This window comes from Aptenodytes forsteri, unplaced genomic scaffold (assembly GCF_000699145.1).
Source record: "Aptenodytes forsteri isolate BGI_AS27 unplaced genomic scaffold, ASM69914v1 Scaffold216, whole genome shotgun sequence".
Lineage (NCBI taxonomy): Eukaryota > Metazoa > Chordata > Aves > Sphenisciformes > Spheniscidae > Aptenodytes > Aptenodytes forsteri.
Genome location: NW_008796114.1, coordinates 1,249,508 through 1,274,619, shown reverse-complemented (window position 1 = coordinate 1,274,619; position 25,112 = coordinate 1,249,508). Strand labels below are relative to the sequence as shown.

The window sequence follows — 25,112 nt, the reverse complement described above, 5'->3', positions numbered from 1 at the left end:
GTCCTTTCTGTGGAAACAGCCCAGTCCGGTGATTTCAGGAGCAACCTGCACTGATAAAAACAGTAGTAAAAATGTATTCTATGAGTATTGTCTGTCTTCAGCAGAAGTTTTTAAAATCCTGTAGAAGTCCCTGATACAAGTATGATTGTGTCTAAAATATTTAAATTGATAGAATTCTCTTCAGCATAGACAAGGAGGACCAGCTGTAGCATTTTCTTTGTGCATGTGTGCACCGTTAGGGAATTTACTGAGACTTCCACGTCCTAAGGCCTCTCAACAGCCATCAGGTGGTTTTAAAACTTTCCTTTTCACCTGAGATGAATTTCAGGCAGTGACCACAAGGTGAAACTTTTTGAGCAGCTGTGTTAATTTTGGCCCCATGTGAAATGAAGCCAACTTTTCCTTGCTACAGGAAATTGCCAAATAAAATAATGGAGAGGAAATGAACTACTCTTTGAGTTTCTAGGACAATATTCTGAAGAAACATAGTAATTCCAAACAAAAAATATTTTTTAAAAAACATCCCTCTAGATGTAAGTTGATAGTCTTTGTTTATATCCCATAGGGCAATCTTGGTAGCAAGCAGGCTCCTCACTTGAACAAAATACATAAAAAATATAATAAACTCTCTTTCAGCTAGAGGTCAGAGAAGGAGCAAGAGTGATCAGATGTTTTTGAGAGATTTGGATACTACTGTGATCAAAAACATAAAACTTCTTTAATTTCTCTGGGAGGGAAGTATTTAGTTGGGGGGGCATTCTTTAGCTTTTTGTTTTGTTTTGCTTTAAGATTGTGATGTTTTTGGTACTTAAAATGGTTTCATCTATTAACTTAAAAGCAGATCAATATTTCCTATATCAAATAACCTATATTTATAATTTAGAAGTACGATATACTTTTCTTTACATTTTGACAGTAATGCCTGTATCATGTAGCAAACTGAGTGCTAATTCTTCACTTGTTGCTATCAGTTTTATTCTATTGAAGCAGTGTACACTTCTGAATTTAGGTATATACCAGACTGCAAGTATTAAATGTTAACCTGTATTTCACATCTCTTGACAACACAGAATGGTTTTTCAAAGCATGTCAGTGTTCAGCTGCTACCTGTGAAAAGGCCTCAATTCTTAAATTTTGTTAAATGTAAGTAGAAAGACTTGAATCTTGAAATGCCATGAGATCTAGCCTATCTAAATAGAACTCTAATTTCTCTTCCATCCTCTTTGGTCATTGCACTTTGACCTTAATCATGCCTATATGAGATCATATAGATCTCAGAGGACCAGAAGAGACCCAACTAGAGGTGATCTGGTGCTTCCCCTGGCCCAAAACAAAAATTAGCTGCCCCTGCATCTTTATCAACACATCTCGTGGGGGTTGTTTTTGTTTTTTTTTTTTAATAAAGAACCTCTCTAAACACTCTTCTGAAATGTTTTCTTTTTCTTACCGTTGGAAAGTTTTCTTTACATCTGGTCTGAATCTTTCTTACTGCAACTTAAGCTCGTTGTTTCTTACCCTATTAACCATGGTCCCAAACATCATATGTAGAAGACTACATATTTAAGGCATGTTTAAGACCTTGTCCCTCCACAGTCTTCCTTCCACTGGACTAAACCTCAGTTCTTTTAGGCTTTCCTCCGTAGTCTTATTTCTGAGGTCTCTCATTGGACTTGGTTGTACTTCTATGCCCTCTTTCTACCACTGTTTTGAAACACAGGACCTAAAACATGTCCCAGTGCTCCAGCTTGAGACCATCCTCATCCCGAGCAGGATGAATAAATTGTTTTGTGTCTTCTGGATTTTAATCCAATTCATATATTCCTGTGCAACTTTTGCTGTATTTTATAAAAGTGGTGCTTTTGCAGCAGCATGATATTGATTCATACTCACCTTCTAAAATGTTGCAAACCCCAAATCCTGTTCTGTAGTTGTTGCCTGGAAAGCTGTTCTCCTTCCTGTGTTTGTGCAGTAGTTCTTTCTGTATAGATAAACAGCATCCTGTTTTTTCAGACCGTTTCTTTGCTTTGTCAATATAATTTTGAGCCCTTATCATCCTTCCACCTTTGTGTCATCTGCAGATTTAATGAATACTCTTTATTTCATCATCCAGATTACTAATGAAGATATTAAAATGTTAAATAATAATGGACCCAAGAGAAAACCCTGTAAAACTGTATTTGGTATATCTTTTCACAACCACTGTAAGCCATCAACAAGTGTCATTTTGGTTTTTTTTCTGTCCAGTTCCACCCGCAGCATATATTATGTTTCTTGTGGGAAACTGAGATAACATTGGAACTTAATGAAAATCAGGATATAACCTTCAGTACTACTTCTCCATTCTAGCATCTTTTGTGCTATAGAAGGTTATTAGAGTGATCTAGTTCTTGAGAAACACTGCTGTCTGCTGTTTATAGCTGTAATTTCTTCTAAGTTCTTTATTTTTTCCTGTATTTTTCCAAGAACTTAAGAAGTTAAGCTGACTGATACAGAGTAACTCCACTTAGGTGAGGTCCTGGAGTGGAGCATGAGGTTCTCTGCTCGCTCCCTGGCCCGCTGCTGCTGTGCCAGTGTGCCTTCTGTCAGCCCACGGGGCTGCAGCTGGATCAGGAGGAAGGCAGACCTGGTGGGTGCTTCAAAGAACTGTTTCCAGAAGGCATCTGTGCCCTCAAATTTTAATTGTTTGGTTGCTGCTGGTTCAGCCACATTGTTCAATGAAGAGTAAACTAGTTTTTCTATGGATTTGTGTCTTAGGGGTGTTCTCCACAGTGTAATAAGTCTGTGTCTCTGCTTCCTCTCCTTTTCCCTTGTGCCACCTTCTCCAAGCAATGCCTACAGTACTGTAACTATCAAATTTTCAGCTTTAAGCATTGTGTGCATCATCTAATGGATTTGGAAGCAGCACATACTGAACTGGCATGACATTTGTGCCTTGCCCAGCTGGCCAGAATGTTCCTGATGATGGTTCAGCACACTTAGCTCCTGCTGCAGCCTCCTGTCAGTGAGGCACTAATTTGGTTAATCTCTTAGCACCTTACCTGTGTGGTAGTTGTAAGAACATAGTGTTCTTAAGTCCTTTACCCTTTCACTGAGTCTGGGTGAAATGGGCTGATAAGGCCTGCAGTTAATGTCTGTGGTTAGGTAGTTTGATTGAAGAAGCTTTATGTCTTAGCTTAAAAAAAGGGAAGTAAATGGTTTGAGAATAGTTAATGCAGGGTTAAGGCTGATAGGCTGCTGCCTGTCTTGGACCATTTGAAACCATTAACTGCAGTTCTGTGTATGTCTTTGAAAACCAGGAGGTGCAGAAGTAGCGCATGTGTCAGCATGCGCTGGACTTGCTCTGTAACTGCACCTCTTTGGGGTATGTCTCAGCTTTGAACAGATGCCATAGTATGCTGTCCTTCCAGTTGATGTGGAAAACTGTAGGGAGCACAGCACAAAAAAAAAAAAAGACAACTATCAGGCTGTGTCCTTGCTAAGGAAGACATCATGGTTTAGAGGAAGATTGGTGACTGCCGTTGGCTGCATGCAGACCCAGTGCTTGGTTCCTTTACTGACTGTGCACAAACCCTTCCTGCTCTGTCAAATATTATCACCACCTCTTGTCCTAGGACCTCTGCAGAGTACTTGAGCCAGCTCTTCTGTTTTGTAGAGTGCTGGCTGCTTAGAAGTCCCCTAGCCAGAGTTTGTATAACCTGTTTCACTCAGCGTGGAAGGGAAGGGTCCGTGGCTGCCTTGGGTCCAGAGGTACCTTCTGTTGTGTGGCAGTGTGAACTGTGGCAACCTGCTGTAGATAATCCTTGCGTCTGTCAGTACAGCTGTCACTAGCACATGGAGTGGCACGTGGAGCTCATAAAGGCAAATGAGAGAATACATTTGCGGGACGCAGCATACCACATTAAAGGATCCATTTGCTTAGTCATCTTTAACAAGGCAGCATGAGAGGGCAGCCTAACCCAAATGCAGTTATACTGTATTCTTTTGCTAGCCCTAGAGAGCAGGGTTAAATTTATAGAGTGGGGTTAGTATGTGCTGTAAATGTTCCTCCTTTAAATGTGTTTCTCATTTTAAATATAAATATTAAAATGTTACTTAAGGTTAAATATAAATGCATTTGACATTCAAGAAAGGGGTACCAGGCAGTGCTGTTTAAATCTTAATTTAGTTCAGTTTCTGGGCAACGAGTTAATCCTTTTTCAGAAGCTGTTTACCTGAAAACTTGCTCTGGTCTAAGTATGTTTCTTTCTAATTTAATGTTAGATCTTTAATCCCTAATTTTAAGAATCAAGCATGATGAAATAGCATTCGTACCAGATGAATTTGATGTATTGAATTACCAGATCAAGATAAACACGTTTTAAAGGTTTCTACAGCAAGTTTGCGGAGAAGTAATTGCTTAAAAAGCAATAAATGAAGTAAAGTCTGTAGTACATAGACTGCTTCTAAGTTTCCCTTTTCCTTCAATTTTTTTTCTCTCTCTAATAACATTAACACTTAAATTGTCCCAGTTAGGCTTTAAAATTTATGCTTTAGCTAGTAAAATCTGACTCATCTGGTTTCCCTTCATTTGCTGCTTAATAGCTGTCTGAAGACAGGCTTTGCTAAGCCAATATTAACAGATGAGCATATCATTTTAGCAACGAGAGCTTTGAAGTTGCAAAGTATTAATGAGGGAAATAAAAAACCATAGACAGATGCAAAAGATGCAGTAGTTGGGGACTGTTGTCAGCCAAAGAATTTCTTTTGTCTCTGAGGTTGAGGCAAGTTTTTGGGGTTTTTTTCTTTCCTTTTTGATCCCTGTTGGGAAGATCTTCATGTTTGAAATTTCAAATTTTCCAATTTGTGTGTTTTACTCGTGTCTGTATTTGCTTAATGCTGCTCTTTCTTCCCTTTGACTTTCACGTTTTCTTTTCCTCTGGCAAATTTGAACTTGCTTCAGTTTGGGACAACTAGGGCGAAATGAACCGCCACGGCTAAAATTATAACAAGAAGAGCAAAGTCTGTGAATGATCCTTTGCTGTTTCCTGCGTCGTTCCAGTCTCATTAATCAGCGCTGGTGCTGTGGAGGCTGTGTGGTGTGTTATGTCGCCAGCACAGCAGCTTCTCCGTCCCTTTCCCCCACCCCCTGCGTGCCTACACAGTGGGGAAAACTAGAGAGGGAAGCCATCAATCTTTCCTGTCGTAGATGTCAGCAGTGATTCTCCTGTCGGCTTCCTGCTCTCTCCGTCGTGCCCACCACCTGTGTTTAGAATTAGCTCTGATGCTGCAGATCTCACTCGGCTCTTCACCTGTTCTGCCCTGACTAAATAGCTGTTAAAATAAAGCAGAGCAGCTAAATGCTATAGCATGTGAATAGTAACCACCACTGTGGGTTGCAGGGTGATTTCTGCTGCTATTGTACTGCTGCTATTGTAATACTGTCATAATTTTCTGTAACGGTGTTTTTTTTAGGTCTAAAATCTCTTGCTTGTGTTTCAGCCCAAAAGTGAGCTTCTGAGCAAGTCTTTATTTAATGTAAAGATGGAAATATTTATTAGATACATTCTAGATAGAGGCATAAGCCTGTCTCCTATCAGTTAGCTTGCTTGGATAGCTTTATGAACAAAGTCTACAGAAATTGGTTAGTCTGAAGCCTTGTACTTACCTTCAGTTACTCGAAGAATACAATTAGCAAAAGATTTGGGAGTTTATTTTTATACCTCTATATATGGCTAGTGGGGGTCTTGAAAATGTAAGTGTCTGTCTCCCCCATCACTGGGTAGACTGAAAAGCTGAGATGTACTGCCTCTGTACTTCTAGGGCAGGATTAATGTCATCATCTTGTGGTCTGTTGTGTTAAATAATAGGTCTAAACCAGACTCTAACCAGCCCAACTTTGATGTATACTTTTATGTAATTGTATAAATGTTTTCCTAGGCAGTCCTGAGAACTGGCTGTCTATTGGCAGCTTTCTCCTACCTCCTTGACTGGATGCTAGCTTTTTCTGTTTTTAAAACCCACAAAGAGGTGAAAGTGTTTATAAGGCATAAGGTTTCATTATACTTGTAGCTTGTCTGCTGTCATTTCAAGTGTATGATGGCAGTATTTATGTGGGGTTATAAAGAAGAGAGGCTCTGTGTAACTCCTTTGTGAAGTAGAGGAACTGTATTATGACTGATTTTGCTACATGTTTGAGAAGCAGGTTTCTGTTGACCGTTCCAGGCAAATACGTGTATTCAGCAGGTAAATACTTGTATTCAACCCTCAGAGAATTCATAAACCTAAACATGAAAGGTATAGTCAGGATACCAAGAATTGGCTGGTGACATTAGATGTTTTGATCTGCATGGATCTTTTCAGTGTGGATTCTCAGCACTTTCAGAGGCTTGAATTGGTTTCTTCTTTTGAATGAACGCAATCTGAGGCTTCCCAAATCACTAGTTACCTCTCCAAATAGCTGTATTTTGTATCCATGGTTTGTGTTCCAGTATGATGAGAGTTTCATGCTTGAGTTTGCCTGGCGCTTATCCTGATCAATTTAAAAAGAACAACAACAAAAAATCTTCCTGGTGAAGTCTTAAAAATCTTTAAAAATGTAAAAATAAAATGAAAAAGGGTAACTTGCTATAATTTTAAAGGAGGCAGAGGTAGCTCCTCATACAAATAAAAGGGGGACTTACCATTCTAAATGTTGCAGATGTGGTGTTGAGCTCACGGAAGGAGCCCTGTAACTTTATGGTCAGTGATACAAAGAAATGCTTTCAGCAATGGGATTGTCTTTTGCTTTCTAATTGATTTTTAGTTTGGAAAAACAATGCTAGATTATGGTTAGCTGTACACTTCCATGCTTGTTTTTAAAGGAATCTTGAACTCATACTTTCCAGACTCTAATGCTTAATTTTTAAGAAAGACATGTTTTCACAGGTTTTTCTAAAGTAACTATTAATATTTTAATTTCAATTTTTAAGCTTGTAAATGTTTTGCCTGGGTAGATCCTTAGCTTTTTTGAAGATGTCTTGTAGCTGTTGTGTTGTTTAGATATCAATTTTATATATATATATCTCAGAGTAATAAGTACTCAAATTGTACAGATGTCTAAATTAGAGGGTATTAACAAAGTAAATTTGAGTCAGCTGAAAGTCATGGAATGAAATAGAGAAACTTTATTGTGAAACCATCTGCAGATGGTTTAAGGAGCATATGGCATCCTGCTCTGGAGGTTGCAAAAAGCTTTTAAACACAATTGGAAATGCAATATGTACAGCTACCAGCATCCAAAGAACTGCATAGCTGCTTTTAGGGTTTAGTGCTGCTGGGCTGGGGAAGAGCTTGGAAGCTTCTCTGGGTGCTCTTTAACAGATAAGAGATTCCTGTGTCTGCTTTCTGAGATGAACATTTTAACCCCTAAAATTGATTGTCCTCCTTCTCCAGGTTTCCTATAAATAATGAAAGGTGTTGTTTTCTGATACAGAATGGCTGACCATGCTTAGTATGTGGAAATAGTTTGGCCCACTAAGGGCAAAAAGCAAACTGAAACTCAGTCTAAGGCGAGTATAAATTTTTAGGCGGTTTGCATGTTTCTTTTAAAGATTTGGTGGTCTTCAAAGCTGTAAGATTCAGTGGTCTTGAAGTCAGTCTGCCCGTGTTATTAATAACATGAGAAAGTTGTGTACGATACATACATTTCCCTATATAACCGAACAGCATCAAGTTGACTTTACTAATATTCTTCATAAAATTCTTTCAATTAGACAAGCATGCTGTTAACACCTTCTTTCCTTTTAAAAATAAAGCTGTTTGTGATGGTCTTTAGGAGACACGCAGATAGGATTTCCTTAACTCTCGTAACTTCGGTGTCTTCTCCAGTTCTGGCACATTTGTCTCATGAGCAGGGAATGAGTGTGGTTTTGACTGCTGAATTGAGGCCTTGACAATTGTAGCTCTCCTTACTGCAGGTGTGGCATATGACATAAGCTTTGCTTGAGTCCAAGAGAGCAGCATTGGATTTTGGAAGCTATCATCTTTTCCAGTATACTCTTTTGCATTGAAAATGGATGTGGCCATAGTGCAGGGTGTTGGGGCCAGACTTTAGCCATCCTGCTCTGGGAAAAGAATGTAATGTTTATTCCTGATTATTTGAGAGCATTTGGATGTTGACAGTTTTTGAGTATAAGGAGCAGCAGTTGTTCATCTCATCATGAAAAAGGAGGTTAGGTAAGAGAACACCTGAATCTTAATGGGTTTTGGGCCAAGCCTCATTTAAAATGCTGCTGAGAAATGCATTGTGATGTTTGGAATTGCCATGTAGAAGTCTTATTGAGAGAAAACTAATAATAGATGTTAAAACATCTGTCAGATACTACACTCTTAACAGGAGTGAAGGTTAACATGCAGCACTACTGGTGTAGGTGCACACACCACACAGAGTTAAACATACAAACAGCAGGCTCACACTGTGCTTACTACAGATGTCTGAATGAGTGAGTGCCTGTGGGCTGGAGCTGCATGTCTTGTGGCTTTCACTCTGCTCCATTGGGAAGTCTTCACTCCTTTTGTTTTTATCCTTTTCCAACTCCAGTACTTTCGAGCACACAGCTCCCATCCCCTGACCATTGAAGTGCATTCCAGCCCCATGATTTCATGGTACCAGGCAGAACTCCCCTGCCACGCTGCTATGCTGCCCGCTGCTTCTCACAGAGTGAACAAACAGGGAACATAAACTCTCTCCAAAGGAGTAATGTTCTCTGTATATTTTTAGTGCTAGAAATCCAAGATTCATTTACGGGTGTTTTGTGTGGGCTTTTTTTAATATAGACTTCTGCTAACGCAATGGAATATTTCATACCACCCTACTTGCTGTAACATCTCGTGCTTTGTGTTGTTAAATGGAATCAAAGGAGTTAAAGATGAAAGACTTCTAGTCAACTGGTCCCTCAGCTGGGAGCCTGTGTGCATTTGTTCTTTGTAATGTACTTGCTAGTGCTTTACCCAGGTCCAGCCTAGCTCAGTTTTCCTTATTGGATTTACTTGTTTCTGCAAATTCCATACTTAAGTAATTGCTGAGCCTTAGACTCAGTATAATACTGCTACTGTTTGTTTCTCATGTTTAACTTGATATGTATGGCCCATATACTGAACAAACCTTTTATAAGTAGTTGTTTACCGTTTGAACGTACAAACACCATTAAAGATTCCATGCTTGCTTTCACAGGTATACTCTTCACTGGATAGACAGAGAACTTTGTTATCTCTTTATATGAAACTATGTCCATTTTACATTGCACTTGGGTGTTTTCTTTCCAACATGTAGTGTGTAAACAGATGCTAACTTATGTAGTGTTACAATAAACGTATCTTTAATTAGCTCAGTGTTACCCTTCAAATATTTGGAGTTAGTACAGAATTTGAATGTATAGTGTATGTTGAAACACTGATATCTTGTATTTTCTTGGTGAAAAATGTTCTCACACTACCTGCCTAAATTGCATTTGTACCATTTATTTGTGTGTATGATTCTCAAATTAGGGGACATAATTTTGCCAGTACATTAGATATGTTCATAGTGACTTAATCTACAGTGATCTGGGAAGGAGGAAAAGGCAGATCATGAACATGTCTTGGAAGCATATGAAGCAGGGACTGTGGCTGCAGGGGAATGGAGTCTGCGTGACTTGGGGACCAACAAGGTTTGTAGGCAGAACTGTTCTCCACAGGTTCAGGGTGCCAGCTCTTTTTGGGTCAAGGTATTGGCATGTGAGCTTATCTGTGCTGACTGCACAGAGATTCCCACTTAACAGGCAGTTACCCCAGGGGGTAGAGCTGTTTCTGCACTGAAGTAGCACTAGCTTCAGGGTCCCAGGGAAAAGAAGCAGTAACATCAGGAGACATTCCAGGTGATGCTGTCTTTGTCTAGACTGCAGTTGAAAGATGTGCAAGTTTCTGCACCATGCTTTAATGTGGTCATCCTAACATACTTTATTTGATGCGCATCCATAGTGGATTTCTAGAGCATCATGAAGTTTCTTAGCTATTCTAACAGTGCAGGTAGGAAACATATTTTATATAAAGTCACTGGAGTCAAGGCAGTAATAGCTTCCTTACCATATGGCATACTCTGTGCCTCTTTACTGTCTTGATATACCATGCAAGAGCTCTTCTGGGAAGCAGGGGGTGGGGAAGCATAAGTGGAGGAAGAAAAGAATACAGGAACATGGGAGGGATGAAACTATCTGATAAGAAAATGGAGAGTAGGGCTGTAAGAAGCCATAGCCTGTGTAGAAAAGTGTGGTTAAACAGGTGTATAAACGGGCAGTGGAAAGCAGGAAGCACTGTGGGGAGAAATAATTGTGGGAAGGAGCATCAGGATTTGAACTGAGTGAGGGGAGACAGGGAGAGGAGAAGAAGAAATGTGCTCTGACAAAGAATCAGCTGTTCTGGGATCCCTGTAGGGACAGAACACCGTCTTAGTGATCATCTATTTATAGCCTTGTTTTCTTCTTGAGCTCTTATTCTCTGGGTGAAGAGCAGGAACATGGGACGCAAAAGACACATGTTATGCCTGTGAAGTACCTGTTGCATTGCCTAGCAACTGCTCTACGCCCTTAACAATAGAAGCACAGCTCTGAAGCCTAGAGAATCCTGAGTTTCTATAAGACTTCATTTAATTTATGTATGCTGGGATTCTGTATGCCTCCTTCTCTAGGTGAGCACCTGGCCCTTCTCAGTGTTAACAAAAAGCTGGCTGCAGTCCTTGGGCCAGGTAGTAGCTTAGTGGGAGGTGAGGGGCTTCTGCAAGTGGTGATGAATGCTCTGATATAGGTTCCTAGAAAAACAAGGGATCAAATGGCAGACAAGGAATTGAGTAGCATAATTCCATTTTTGTGTAATGGAGAAAAGAGGCATGGATGGTCAAGAACTGGAGCACGAGAATTGGAAGTTAGAATTGCTCTTGGAGGAAATGGTGTGCTTTTCATTGCAGTGACTACCTTGCAGCTCCTGTGCTGGTTCCAAGAGCACTGAGGAACTGACTCAAGAATATACCTAGAAGTCAAGCAGATATTTGGGATGGGGTGAGGGGGTTACTGCCTGGACTTAAATGTGTAGGCATTTATGTGAGCAGGAGAAATTAGCATGCTGCTAGCCCAAACCTGCTCTTACCTGTCAGTGCAAACACTTAAACATTGGATGAGAAAATGGTCTTGATCTGAAAAACAGGCTTACTTTGAAAGCAAAGAGAATTTTTCAGCAGATTTTGAAGGAAATGGGCTAGGCTTTTCTGAACTATAGATCATGTTAAAAAAAAAAAAGTCCTATTCCACTTGGAAACACTTTCTCATTAATTTTTCTTGAGTCTGAGTCAAAATTAATTAAGTCAATTTGAAGTCTCTTTTTTTAATAGTTAAAAGTAATGATACTTGGCCTTGACTTTTACTGCCATTTTGTGTGGTTTCATAGTTGTATGACTTCATTATTTTTTTTCTCATCCGTACATTTGTAAGAGATTCACAGAAATGAAAACGGACTACAGCAGTAAATGAATTCTCTCTACTTTGTTATAGATGTTGCTTATAAAATTTAGCATGAAAAAAATCATGCAGCCAGAGGCATAATGAAGCTGATGTTCCTGCCATACAACAGAGTCTGAGGGTTTGTATTGTGCAGCTTTGTGACTGGGACTCCCTGCTGAGGTTGGTGGGACCCTCATTTATAAGTTGAGCAGTCTTGTATGCTCTTACAACTTGGCACATAACAAGCATTTTCACATAAAATATTGCTGAGTTACTTTCTGAATACAGTGGAATTCTTTGGAAAGGTGGGGGAGGTAATTGATCATACGCTGACAGCTTGGGGCAGTGAGAAAATGGTCGGATGGAGGGCTGGGATGCAGGAAAACAAACTTTCCAAGATGGTAACCGTCACTTAGCCAAGCTATACATGTTTTAAGCTTTTTAATCTTTGCTCAGAACCTCAGCTTCTTAATAATTTTTTGCTGCTTCTCTGTGAACTCCCTTCAGATGTTGACATTTTACTGGTACTGATGCATCCACAATATTCCAGGTGTGATCTTGAGCTATAGCAGTATTTCTTTGTAGAGCCCTTTTGGAAACTCTATTGCTGCCAAGATGGATAGTTTCAGAACTTCGATAATTTCTTCCATTATTCTTTGACCTTTGGGTCAAGGACTAGGTTTCTTTCAGGAACCACTCAAAATGCTCTTTGCAGCTAGAAAAATAAGACTTCAATGTTCATGGGAGTTAAGATGGCAATCTACTTGGATATTGCATATGTTTACAACAAAAATGTTTGAATTTCTCTATGCTGTGATCCTAAGTTTCTGTATCAGAGTGGATAATGTACTAAAGAGAAACATACAGCTTCAGCGCAAAAAAGGATGAAAGAATCTACCACTTGGTTTCTGAGATCTAGTTTTCACTGATCTTGTTTACAGCTATGTTTGTTTGCATATGCAGTCTGACAGTTTAAAATTAATGCTAGTTGTCAGTCTCTCTGCAGTAAGATAGAGTATTTTGACTGACTTACTGCAATTATTTTTAGTCAATCCTGAGGTAATTTATACATTAATACATTGACAGAAGGAGAGAAGAGACAGGCATAAGTGAGGCTTTATTAATTACTTTAAAATAGAAAAGAATCTGTCAAAAAAAATGCATGTGTTAATTTTACCAATGCTTTGTAACAGAATATGGTCGTGGATCGGATTTTCTCTGGTATTCAGCCAACTGGGACGCCTCATCTGGGTAACTACCTTGGAGCCATTCAGAACTGGGTGAATCTGCAGGAAGAGTGCAGCTCCGTGCTGTATAGCATTATGGACATGCACTCTCTCACCATGCCCAAGGAGCCAGCTGTCCTGCGCCAGAACATACTGGACACCACTGCTGCCGTCCTTGCCTGTGGTATTGACCCAAAGAAGTGTTTCCTGTTCCGACAGTCGCTGGTTAGTGCTCCTGTTACGTTAGATTTGTTTCTTATTAAGTGGCTTTCCAGACATGTTAATGAATGAGCATAGCATTACTGAACTCCTTTATCATCTTTGTGTCGGTGGTCCTAGAAAATGATAGCAATGTTGGATTTCAAACTTATCCCTTGCTGCTGTTTTGAAGTGGCTGAAATCATGATTGAGAAGTTCATTTAGGGATAAGTACATTTTAAATTTCCCAAGTAGAGCTAGGAGCTTGTGCAGGTTATGGGTAGTATACCGAAAAGACCTGTTAGGAGAGCATTAATTTAGCTCAGTAAGTCTTATTTAGTTTGTGCAACCATAAAGGCAAGTAAAACATGTTTCTATGGTTTTGTATCAGCACTTACCACTTAATCTGCCAGCTGCACAATATCTCCAACAGGTGATTGGCATGGTAAATTTTGTATCAGTTCCATCGTAATCACTAGGGAGTTCCATCTTCTCTGAGATTTTTTTTTTCCCTTCTTCACTATAACCGCCTTTTCATATGCACCTTTTTCCACCTGATCTGATAATTCATATGTGAAATATTTGCTGCTTCTACTGACCGCCCCAAGAGGTACAGGGCTTACCTTCCTACTTGGCATATGTCAGCCTAGTCTATCGCATGCTGCGTTTTCCTGGAACACAACTTAGTTTCTTGCCTGATTAACTTTCTGTAACTGACTCTAAACTGGCAAACTTCTGTAATTTCCCACAGAGGCAGATGTGTCATAGCTTCTGCTCTTGTGAAGGCATCTTTAAACGGATGTCCGACTTGCAACAGAACTGCAAAGGTGATGTGCACAGGGTCTGAATTTTATCTGCGTGAGATGAAATCATGCTATTACATTCCTCCTTTGAACATGGTTCTTTACAGGCAGAGTTTCCTGTGGTTGTCAAACTGCAAATGACAGTCGTAGCTCCATATCCCTGGTGGATATTGAAGTGATGAAGACAGATACACTTCCTGCTTCACTTTTCCTTTGTATTAAAAAAAAAATCTAAATCGATTAGCTCAGAATTCTAGTGGAGATATGTTTAAATTAATTTATCCTTTGTTCAAATCTGTTTATCCTTTTAAATAAGTTACCAACTTCGGTTTTAATTTGGCTCTACTCTGACTTAACTTAATTCACATTGAGGCTGACATTAGCTGGAGTAATCTAAAGGTGAGTTACAAGCCAGTGATGCAGTAAAAACCAGTCTGGACGTTTGTGTTTTTCTTGTTTTCAAGCAACTGAACAATTCAGTTAGTTACAACACAGGATCAGTGACTAGATACACAGAGAGGACTCTTCAGCCTAGAAGAGAGATGATTTGCAGGTTATGGTTAGGGAAGAATAAAGTAAAGGTTTATAAAAGTGCAAGTGAAATGGAGAAAATAGATAGGGAGCAACTGTTTTATCTGCTGAAGAACATGAACTAACAGCTATCAAAATAAGTTAACACCTGGTAGATTCAGCACAAGCAAAACAATGCTGCATTTCATGAAGTCCACAATTAGGCTACAGAACTCCTTGGCACAGGATACAGCGTATGCTGAAATGTGTATGAATTCAGAAAAGGACTCGACAAATTAATCTGAAAAAATCTGTTGAGGACCATTATATACCTGAGGTGCCACCTCTGCAGGAAGTGCTGCAGCCACAGTTGGGAGAGTATCTATGCCTTTCTGTACTTACGCTCTTTTCTGTTGGTTGCTGTCAGAGATGGATATTTGATCTGTTCCAGTGTTGCTTTTCTTTTGTTCTTCTAAAAGCTAAACTACTGCTGTTCCAGGTCTTGCTAAAGCTAGCACGCAGACTTCCCTTGAAGCCAGCAGATTATCAGTGAGAATCTTACACTGCAGTCAGCCCCAGAAAACATGTTCTATCTTTCACAATATAATAATGCAGAGATTGAGTCTTTGAGACCCCAAAGAGAAAGTATCAGACTCAAGAAATGAAGGACTGTAAGTGATGCTTCTACAGAACCAGTACAGTCAACAACCAATGAAAACTTTAGATAGCTAGACTTGAAAAATGTTCAGCTTTATCAAACAAAAGTTTCCACCAAAGCTGGTTCTGGTTTATGTTACGGTGGTTAGGCTGGCCTCTGTTAAATAGACTACCTTTTATCTTAATTTTTCTGGGTGTCCTTATCTGTCCAGATCTAATGGGTTTTCTTCTTATTCAATCTAAACCATTAAGTATTTGCTTTCTGTGGGCAGTGTCTGATGTCTTGAACCATATTCTTACTAATACTTATCACACATACAATACAACTTTCAGAAGTGGCTGATTCTAGCAGATTTTTGTAAGCTTATAGTCCTTCTTCTGCTTGCAGTGTGACAATTACAGTTGTTTGTGAATCCAGACTGTTTCAGTAATGGTTCAGGCTGAAGTGGTTTGTTGACTTCCCAAAACCAAGTCTATTCAAGCTGTATGCGGTGGTCAGGTATACCCAGAGATGCACTGTGGTCTGTTACAATTGCATTGGCAGGACCAGACGTTTCTCTGGAAGCAATTAAAAGGGATATCTGCGTGTAGCTCTTGATGCGAGGAAAGGAGACAGGAACCTTGCTAATGTGATTATTGTTTTAGTATGATAATGAAATAGTACGTTGTGGAATGTCATAATATCGACATGATTGTTCCTAAAAATAAAGGTGTAGGATAGATTGCAGCTATTGCTAATCAAGAAAGTTTATTGCTTGATTTTGGATTCGTAATTGCTCAGTTTTCAAAAAAGGACCTGGCCTCTCCTTTTCAGCCACTGTAGCAGTCTCCAAGGGTGGTCTAAAAAGTCACAATTTTGTTTACAAACGTTTGGCTGAGGTGTAAAGCAAAGTGACCAAAACCGATTGTATACTGAAATCGGTTGTACTTCCCGAGGTCATCGGGAAAGCAGTGAAAATCCAGTTGCAAATAGAGAACTGGTTTAGGTATATGGTTACAGGCAAAGTAGCTTTCTCTTTTCAATACCAGATCAAACTGATAAATGAGAGCGTTCTCAGTAGATTAACGGGTACAATTATTGCTGTATTTTTAGTTCTATCTTGAAAATTACCAAATCTATAGATCACAGAAGTGCTCCTGCAGTTAATTCTGATTAACACTACTGTTCATTTTTTTTAAACAAACATCATGCGATGAAATTATTATGAAATATAAGAACTTTTGGTTTTAATCCCCCAAACCAGCTACAACTAATGACTGGTAGCACCCTGATTCTGTAGCAGTATATAGCAGAATGAAATTCTTTCACTGCAAAAGTATGCTAGTAACGGTAAGCTCCCATTAAGGGAATTGCTTATGCAGTCACTATTGTAAATGCTCTTGTGTCCTCTTACTTCCTCTGGGTTAACTTGGGCAAGAATGGCCTAGAATTGCTGAAGAGGGGTTTTTTTGTTTGTTTGTTTGGCTTATTCTTTCTGTTCTTTCTTTCTGTTGCTACTTGTATTGCTTCTCTGGAATATGTTTGCCATATGTGAAAAAATACTGATTACTTTGTTTCTCGAAAGGCATGTGCATTTGGTAAGGGTTTCACTGTCAGTAGGCTTTTATTTACAGCAGGGTTTATGCAGATCATATCTCTAATCCAGAGCTATCTGAAATACCTGCCTCCAGAGTTTTCCCACGTTTTATCATCCTTTCCAATACAAGCAAGAGACAAAAGGCTGAACAATATTAATCACAGATTGACTGCTGGGAAAAAGTGTGGTGAGAACAGATACCTCTCATGTTTGCACTAGATCCAAAAGGTGCTGCTACGATAAGGATACAGGTGAAATTGTCTTGGAGTCCCAGAACTGATTTCAGTGATGTCCTTGCCTTGCAAGTAAAATGAAATAAAAGTGAGAGGAATTTTGCATAGTGATTTTCATTGTATTGCTTAGAAGGATATACGGCCTCTGTTCTTACGTATCAGATATACAGCTAAGTTACCTACAAATGGAAGGTGCTAGTTTGATGAAAATTAGGTTTGTATGCTTAAGATTCTACCATTTGTAAATTACAGGGTTTTTATAACATATATAAACAGAAAGTTAATGGCTGGCTGTATATTTGGTCTCCATACATAGCAGTTCACCAAATACCTCCTACACTTACATTACCGTATACAAACTTAAACTCCAGCTTAGGGAAGTAGTGGCTACAAAGAGCACGTGATGATAACTTGAAAATACTTAGAAGCAAGAGGGATGATGATGAATATTTAGGGTAGTGTTTGGAACCACGTTGTCTGTGAAGGGTTACAAACAAGCACATCTAAAGAGGATCTGGGAAAACACAGTTGTGGAATATGTTGGACACCAGAATAGCCTCCCAGTGAGAGAAGGTCTTTCATTACAGCTTGATTAATTAAAATTTCTTAAGTAGGAAGACAAGTCATAGAGAGTGACAATTTCTGTAAAAATAAAAATAAATGCATATTTCAAAATTATGCATTTTTATTTGGAGCACAGCTGCAAGATGTATGAAATGCTTTTTGCTCTTAGAGAAAATAATGTCAAGACATGCTTTGAGTGGCTGCCTTTGCCTACCAGGCATAAAAGAGAAGTAACAGAATAATGACTCATACAACGTATCCTGAGAATACTAGAAGAAAGAGCAAATATATTCCTTAAATTGTACCATAACTGATAAAAGCTGTAACAGTCGTCTTTCATAAAACTTAGAATGTTTTATTAAAAACAAAAAGGACTACGGGGGCAGGGAAATAAGGAAGACAGTAAGCAATCAGCACACATGGTAGGCTTATATGGTATAAACCATTTTCTCTGATTCCTGGTGGGTACAATATACATTTCAGTTCTTACCCATAACCCTCTTGTATCTCATCTGCTTCACAGTCAAAACAATTTTAGAAACTGCTGTTGCTTTTATGTGGTCTCAGGCTGTTCTTCCTGTCCACCTACCTATCGTGGTAGACACATGCTAAATGTCCCAAGAGAAACTAAAATTCCATCAGAGTTGATTCAACAGGCAGTGGTTGATATGCTGCACTAACACTTCTCTGAGGAGTCCTGTGAGTTTCTGGACAATGTAACGTTCAGTTTCTGGGCGGAAGATTGCAGTTTTCAGCCTTCTGGATGGGGTGATTTATTTTTTGAGTATAATCAGCTGCAGTATTCTTGCAGCGTGCAAGCAAATTGAAGCAGTAACTCTGGGAGGTGGGAATTTGCCAATTTGTCTTAGCCTTAACTCCAAAAGCCAAAATACAACAATTTAAATGTGTGCACTAACTGTTTCACTGCTATTATTTTCCAGAAATACCCAGCTGCTTTGTTTTGTGGGCAGACTTTGAATGGATTCATGCTACTTCTTGTCCAATTTTCAGAGGGGCTTAAAAGCTTCCATTGCATCATAGCTTATAAATTCATTTAAGTACATTAATTTAGCATGGTCCATTGAAAACTTCCTGTCATAAGAGGAAGTATGTGACTATTTAATTTAGAAAATTATTCTGCTTCTCTCATCCCTCTGTTTTCTCCCCCATAGGACTGAGCTAGACATAACTAGAGCTCAGTGGGAAGAAAAGTCATGGTTCAGTAGGATTTTTTTTTTTCTTCCTTAATTTACCTGGTTTATTTCATACTATTATGTAGCTGTTATATGTTCCTCTCTCCACCAATCTTCTGGATACACCAAGCTAATTACTCAAATAATATTGTGGGTTAGACTAAGAGAATGTTTCTGAAAATAAGTTCATTTCATAATGAACAAAGGGACAGAAAAGGGCGCCTGGGCCAAATTACTATGCTCTATCTGGGTTTATAACCAGTATAACCTGATTGCAGTAGGGGTATTCTTGGTCATGCTCTTTGGAAAGAAGAGACAGATCTTATTTCTGTATGTTTTAGCCAAATATAAACAAGGATAAGTTATTAAATTGTTCAAAGGTAATAGTGAAAGCTGTAAATACTGATAGTTTTACCAATGATAGCTAGATAACCACCCCCCAATTCAGTACATTGCTTAACATGTTCTTTAAATCAGATGTTGCCTTTGTAACCATGAACATACTCCACTTAAACTTGAATTATTTCTTTGAACAGGAATTTGGGATACCATGTCAAATTTTCTGTCATAAAAGTATCTGGGTGTTCAGTTGCTGTGTATTTGATTCAAGAGCAGTCTAACTGGTCTTGTTTATGGCCTCGTTATTCTCTCTAGCTGTATAATATAGAGATGCATTTTCAAGTATCTTGAACATACTGTTTGCAAACTTAGGCATTAATAAAATCTTAACTCTTATTCAAGAAAAATAAACGTGAGCAGCACTTTCTAAAAGGCCTCTTAAATTTTTTGGAAGCACTAACTGGTACTTCTAGAAGAGACAAAAATCCTAAAAAAAATTTTCATTTCTTTTGAAATTTAGGACACTTTCTCTCCTCTGTTCAGATTTCTTTTAGTACACAGCTATCCAAATTACCTCCCCAGACCTGTTTGTTTGTCCTTTACACTGTCAAAATCAAATCTTGAAAATTTATTGCCCATTTAAAATGTAGCCCTTAATGAGGTTACACTGCTGAGGGGAAGCTGTTTCCACGTTACAGATATGCAGCAAATTTGCAGTCCCTTACAGAGAAGGGCTATAGGTTGCAACTTGAGGAAATCCATCTTGAAAACGAAACACTGCATCTCTTTTTGCAGGAAGCCACTTCAGCTGCCGACACACAACTTCGTATAATAAGCCTCAGAAAGCTAAGTTCCAGTGTTGCTGATTTGCCTGTTTTCAGATCTGCTCACAGTATCCATGCCTTTCCCTCTGTTATTGTTCTTGAATCTCATTGCTTGCTTGTCCTCCTCAGCTGTATGTCTCTGCATGAGAAGTCATCTAGAATTACTCGGACTAAAAGTAGCTATTGGTTTTCCATGTATATATCATCAACTGTGGCTGTGGCCAGGGAATAGCAGCAATAACTTGGTAGGGAAAAGCTAGGATCAAGGACAAAGTAATAGATCTGCAGGGAGAAGCCCTGAGGTTGTACTTCAGCATATAAAGCCCCAGAGATGATCCAAGTGTACAGTGTGATCCGAGTTTAATAACATCCAATGGCTGCACAAGTGAACAATTAAGAAGCTATTTGTCTGTAAAGAGGGAAGAGCAGGGCACTCAGCCAGGTGAAGAAACAGAGATGTTTGCGCCTTCTAGATAACTGCTCGTTATCATTTAGAAGTGGTCACCTCTGTTAAATAAGTGTGCTTAAAAAAAAATAAAAGCAATCTGACTATGCAGACTCAGGCTTGTCGGGCCACGAGGAAGGAATGTAAGTAGTTTGTTCTGGAAATAACTCTTTGATTAGTGATTAGTAAGCCAGGTTGTGGGGGATGCTTAATGCAATGGAAATTGAAGGAGGAAATGTGTCGCTGGTAATAGCAGAGAGAAGACCATCTCAACCCTTTGAGAAATGTTGATGGTTTTTACAGACTTGTAACAGATTAGGAAAAAAACCTGTGTTAAGTGGGAGAGAGCACAGAGCAGGAAGAAAGAGAGAATCTTGATGTATTTACTGAGAAAAGCAAAGGGTATGATTTGGGCTGTCTAAAAACAGAGGTTAAGCCTTTTTTGTGAAAACTGCTAAGTGGGAAATAGATGGCCTTGTAAGGGAAACAATAAATAGAGGACTTACAAGACTGTTAGTCCTCCAAATATTTTCAGCCAAGCTGCAAGAAATATTTTCTGAGAAAATAATGTTTATATTGAAAACAGGCTATTATATTCTTTCAGGACACAAAAGTAGCTGGAGTTGACATGAAAGATTTAATGGGATAGCTGGTTTTCAGAGTTACCAATGATCATGACATTCTTGGAAGTTGGTTTGACATACAGTTCAGGAACTGTCACTGGTTATGAGTTTTATTCATTGGAGATGTAATTCTGTTTTTCTGTGTTTTGTACTATTTTTGTACTGGGGTATTTGGGGGAGAGAACACTGCTGAGAAACTGATGTCTTCACTGGAGAAGAGCTAAGCTGCTTATTCTCTGTTCTCTTTTGGGAAGGTGGGGCATTCCTGAAGCACGTTATATCTCCAGAGGGTACTTCTGTTGTCAGATATTAAAATACAAACCAAATTAAGTTCTCTACTGGTTCAAGTATACACAGAATAACCTTAATTAATTGGAACTCTGTATACTTTTATTTCCTAGAGTCATAGTTAGATTTTGCATGAACTCCTTTTAAAAAAAAAAAAGAAAAACAAGCAAAAGACCTCTCTGACAGTCCTACTCTTTTTAATGAAAATTGTGTGAAAAGCGATGCTTCTTTGACAAAGGTCTTCCTTGCGATGGCATGATAAATGCTACCTAACAGAATAGGAAGCAACTGAAAATCATTTGACAGATTGATACAAAGATGAGATGTCTTTTCTCTGTTTCATTTCATTGTTTGAATTTACTGGAGGGATTGCCTCTCTCCATAATACTATGGGGAAATAAAAATCCTTGTGGATGAAGATACCAGAATCTAACAGAAAATGTGGTATTAGGATTGTGCTACTGACCCACCAATCAAGATGATGGTAGTGATCAGGAGATGTTAAGTGAGATGAGAGAAGCTGCAAATTTAGTACAGGGAGCGATAGTATTACACTTCAACTATCCACACATAGCCTTTATCAGGATGAGACATACAGATAAAATTTTTTGATCCAGTAAATTATGCTTCCTAGTTTTACAATCTTTAGAAATGATGCCATTCTACATTTGCTTTTAGGTGGTGCAAAGGACCTAGTTCTGGATGTTTTAGTGGAGGGCTCTAAGTAGTAGCAACCTCATTATAGTGGTATTTAGCATTGTGGCTGGAGAGAGCAGACAAAATAAAGTGCATGAATGTTCTATTTCAAGAAAGGGAGCTAGGTGAAAATGAAGTCAAATTGTCAGAAATAAATAAACAAAAAGCAAGAAAGCTACAACTATCCTGGAGGTGGTGTTTTAAAAAAACAAACATATTTTTAAAAAAAAACAAACAAAAAACCCCAGTTAAATGTATGACACCACTCATGAAGAAAACACTGGTCCAGCAAATCCCTTTCCATGGTTCCGTAAGTTAGGATGCAATCATAGGAAAAGATTAGATTTTCAGAAGGGAAAACTTTCCCAAATTAGAAAAACAAGAAAGCATATAAAATTGGCAAGTCCCCTTTTTTTAAAAACAAAAAATTAAGAGGGCTAAAAAAGAATTTGAGGAGCATCCTGCAGAGGATTCTTAAGCTGATAACTAAGTGGTCTTGTATCAAAAACAGGAGGTCATTTAGGGGATCAGAGAGCGCAAAGTATAGGAGACACTCAGGGTTGATAAGGCGCTAAGAGCAAGGCTCAGTTCTTGGTATTGGACTTTGCTGCTGAAGGTATTGGGAAGGTTGCCACTTTATGCATTTTGTAGCAGCCCAGTTTATTGTAAATTTAGAGAAACTATTAAGTAAAGATAGACAGTTTAGACACCAGATGGCATTCAGCTGGGAGTCTGAAAAAACTCAGATGTGAAATGGCAGAACTGGTGGCCAAGGCATGCGGTCTGCCACCATAAATGGTCAGTCTGCCACCATTAATGGTCACTGTGCCAGAGGAATAGTAGATTGAAGTCATGTTGGCAGTACGCAAGCAGAGCTCTAAATGGGACCATGGAAACTACAAACTGGTGATTTTGACTTTCATCTTACCAGGGATGGTAGAGTCTTCAACAAAGAATAGGATGCTGAAGGCGTGAGTAAACAGTCTCTTTAGAGAGTCGCTATGGTTTCTTTAAAGGGAAATCTTGTTTCACTGAACTGCTGGACTCTGTGGGTGTCAGTAAGCATGCGGATAAAGGGCATCCCAGGAACATAATGGATTTGAATGTTTTGAAAAGCCTTTGACAAGGTTCTATATCAATTCTTATTTTAAAAAAAAGATATTGGAGGGAATGCTCATTACTAGTCTTGGAGCTGGCTAGAGTTGAAAGCCAAATAGGGTATAGTGAACACTTTTTTTTGAATGGCACAGTCAGTAGTCATATCCCTCATGGATTCATGCTGGGAGCAATTCTGGTCAACATCTTCATTCGTGACCTGAAGAAGGTAGTGAACAGAAGTTTGTGGACAATGCTAAGTTCTTCTGGGTAGTCAAATGCTATACCAAGGAAAGGAACTCCAAAAGGACTCGTAAAACGGAGTGGGTAGGCAAATTAGTGGTAGAAGAGCTTCAAAAGCAAAGCAAAGCATCTAGGTAAAAGTAATCTAAACCTTCTTTACACAGTATTGAGCTGAGTCACAACGCAGGAAAAAAGTCTTGGAGTCATCATTGGCAATTCTCTGAAATCATTGACTCAGCACAAGTAATTTTCAAAAAAGCCAACAATGTCATCATCACCATATCACCAGAAAGGGTATTGAGAACAAGACAGAGGTGATGTTTTGTCACTATACAAAACCTTAGTGTGCCCATATCTTGAATATTGGGTAGAGCTTTAGTGTCTGCATCTCAAGAAGGAAGTAGTGAATTAGAGATGATACAAAGACGGGGAATTAATGCTACAGGGCATAGAGTTGCTGCCTTAAAAGGAAAAATTTAGACATCTGGGATGCTTCAATTTAAAGAGGAGTAGGCTGAGGTGTAGACGCAACAAAGAGTTTAGTGGATAAATGAAAGTACTTCTTTACACATCAGGTTTGAACCTGTGGAGCTTGTTGCTGCATGTGGTTGTGAAGTGGGCAGTATCAGCAGGTTCAGAAAGGGATTAGGCACATTCATGGGGAACATGGATACTAACAGGACTGTGCCAGGGATAATACCTTCTGATTTTCCCTAGTACAACAATTACGGATGCTGGAGAAGTATGAGGGGAAGATACTGTAGGGAGCGATAGGCTCATGTGCTCGCCCTAAATGCCATCTCTTGTTGCTACTCCTGGAAACAGAGTGCTAGGCTACAGCTACCTCTGTTGTGATCCAGTACAATATTATTTCTTATGTTCTTATGTCTTGGTTGTTTAATGAAGACATTTGCTCAGAATTTTAAATGGAGTTGGGGCAAGAGGCTGACTGAGTTTGTCCAAGAGAATGGCTTCTCCTAATTGTGATCCATTGGTATTGCTCAGTGCCAGAAAGGAAGAGTAGACTGAGCCTGTATTTTACTGGTATCATATACATCTTCACTTCTTCCAGTTTCTTTGTATCCAAAGTTAGCCAATCAAAGTGATGGAGTACTGTAGTTTAATGAGTAACCACATTTGAGCTGATGCACAGTGACCGACCAAATGCAGCAATTACCTGCCCCTCTTGCCAAGTAAAACACAGTAGCTTAAACCATGATTTAGTCTGACAAATGATTTGTGGTTTAAGCCTAGTACCTTTTGATTCACAGACCAACATACAGTCAGTTACTGCAATTTGGGTGATGAATGTTAACTCATTAGGCTCCAGTACTGAAATTTTTTCCAGCTAAAATCTCTACCCTTCTGTGCACTTTTTTATATTTTCCTCCCCCTTTTATCAGGCTTTTTCTTCACAGTATTCAGCACTCTAGCCTTACTTAGGAAAGGACTGTGTGTGTTTGAGAATTAGAAGTGATATAACTTGCTAGGGCCCAGAACTGCAGATTCAACTCAACAAATGCTGTTTAGATCACTTGGTGTTTTGGTAACGGATGTAATGTCAAAGCCACTGATGCAATGAAACACACGTGCAGTCTTGGCTGTGGAAGCAACGTCTGACAGAGATGGATCAATGACTGCATAGCTTTTAAAGGGAGTCCTTGTCAACACAAGTGCAACAGAGCACCATCCCCTCTCTATCCGTGACTAGAAGAAAGGAATGAGAAACCACTTTGAACCAGATGGTGATTCCTTCTAAATGAAATAGGGGTCTTGAGATTAGTATTTTCTATGAAGTTCAGTTTACTCTTTGTGTAGAATCATACAATCATAGAATCATTTAGGTTGAAAAAGGCCTTTAAGATCATCGAGTCCAACCGTTAACCTAGTGCTACCAAGTCCACCACTAAACCATGTCCCTAAGCACCACGTCTGCATGTCTTTTGAATACCTCCACAGATGGTGACTCAACCATGTCCTGGGCAGCCTGTTCCAATGCTTGACAACCCTTTCGGTGAAGAAATTTTTCCTAATATCCAATCTAAACCTCCCCTGGTGCAACTTGAGGCTGTTTCCTCTCGTCCTATCGCTAGTTACTTGGGAGAAGAGACA

At 39.1% G+C, this 25,112-nt stretch overlaps 1 protein-coding gene across 3 annotated transcripts in view; it reads left to right on the top strand.

The window, feature by feature from the left end:
- Positions 1-25,112, top strand: part of WARS2 (tryptophanyl tRNA synthetase 2, mitochondrial) — a 45,721-nt gene that overhangs the window by 10,482 nt on the left and 10,127 nt on the right. Inside the window, exons 1-2 of one of the 3 annotated variants that reach the window (XM_009287093.2) lie at positions 11,549-11,625; positions 12,680-12,937. In XM_009287093.2, coding sequence (XP_009285368.1) covers positions 12,683-12,937 — 255 coding nt within the window. In that variant the 5' untranslated portion in view covers positions 11,549-11,625; positions 12,680-12,682. Of the gene's footprint in view, positions 1-11,548; positions 11,667-12,679; positions 12,938-25,112 lie in introns of those variants that run through there. The other 2 variants (XM_009287092.2, XM_009287091.2) reach the window with 2 other exon arrangements.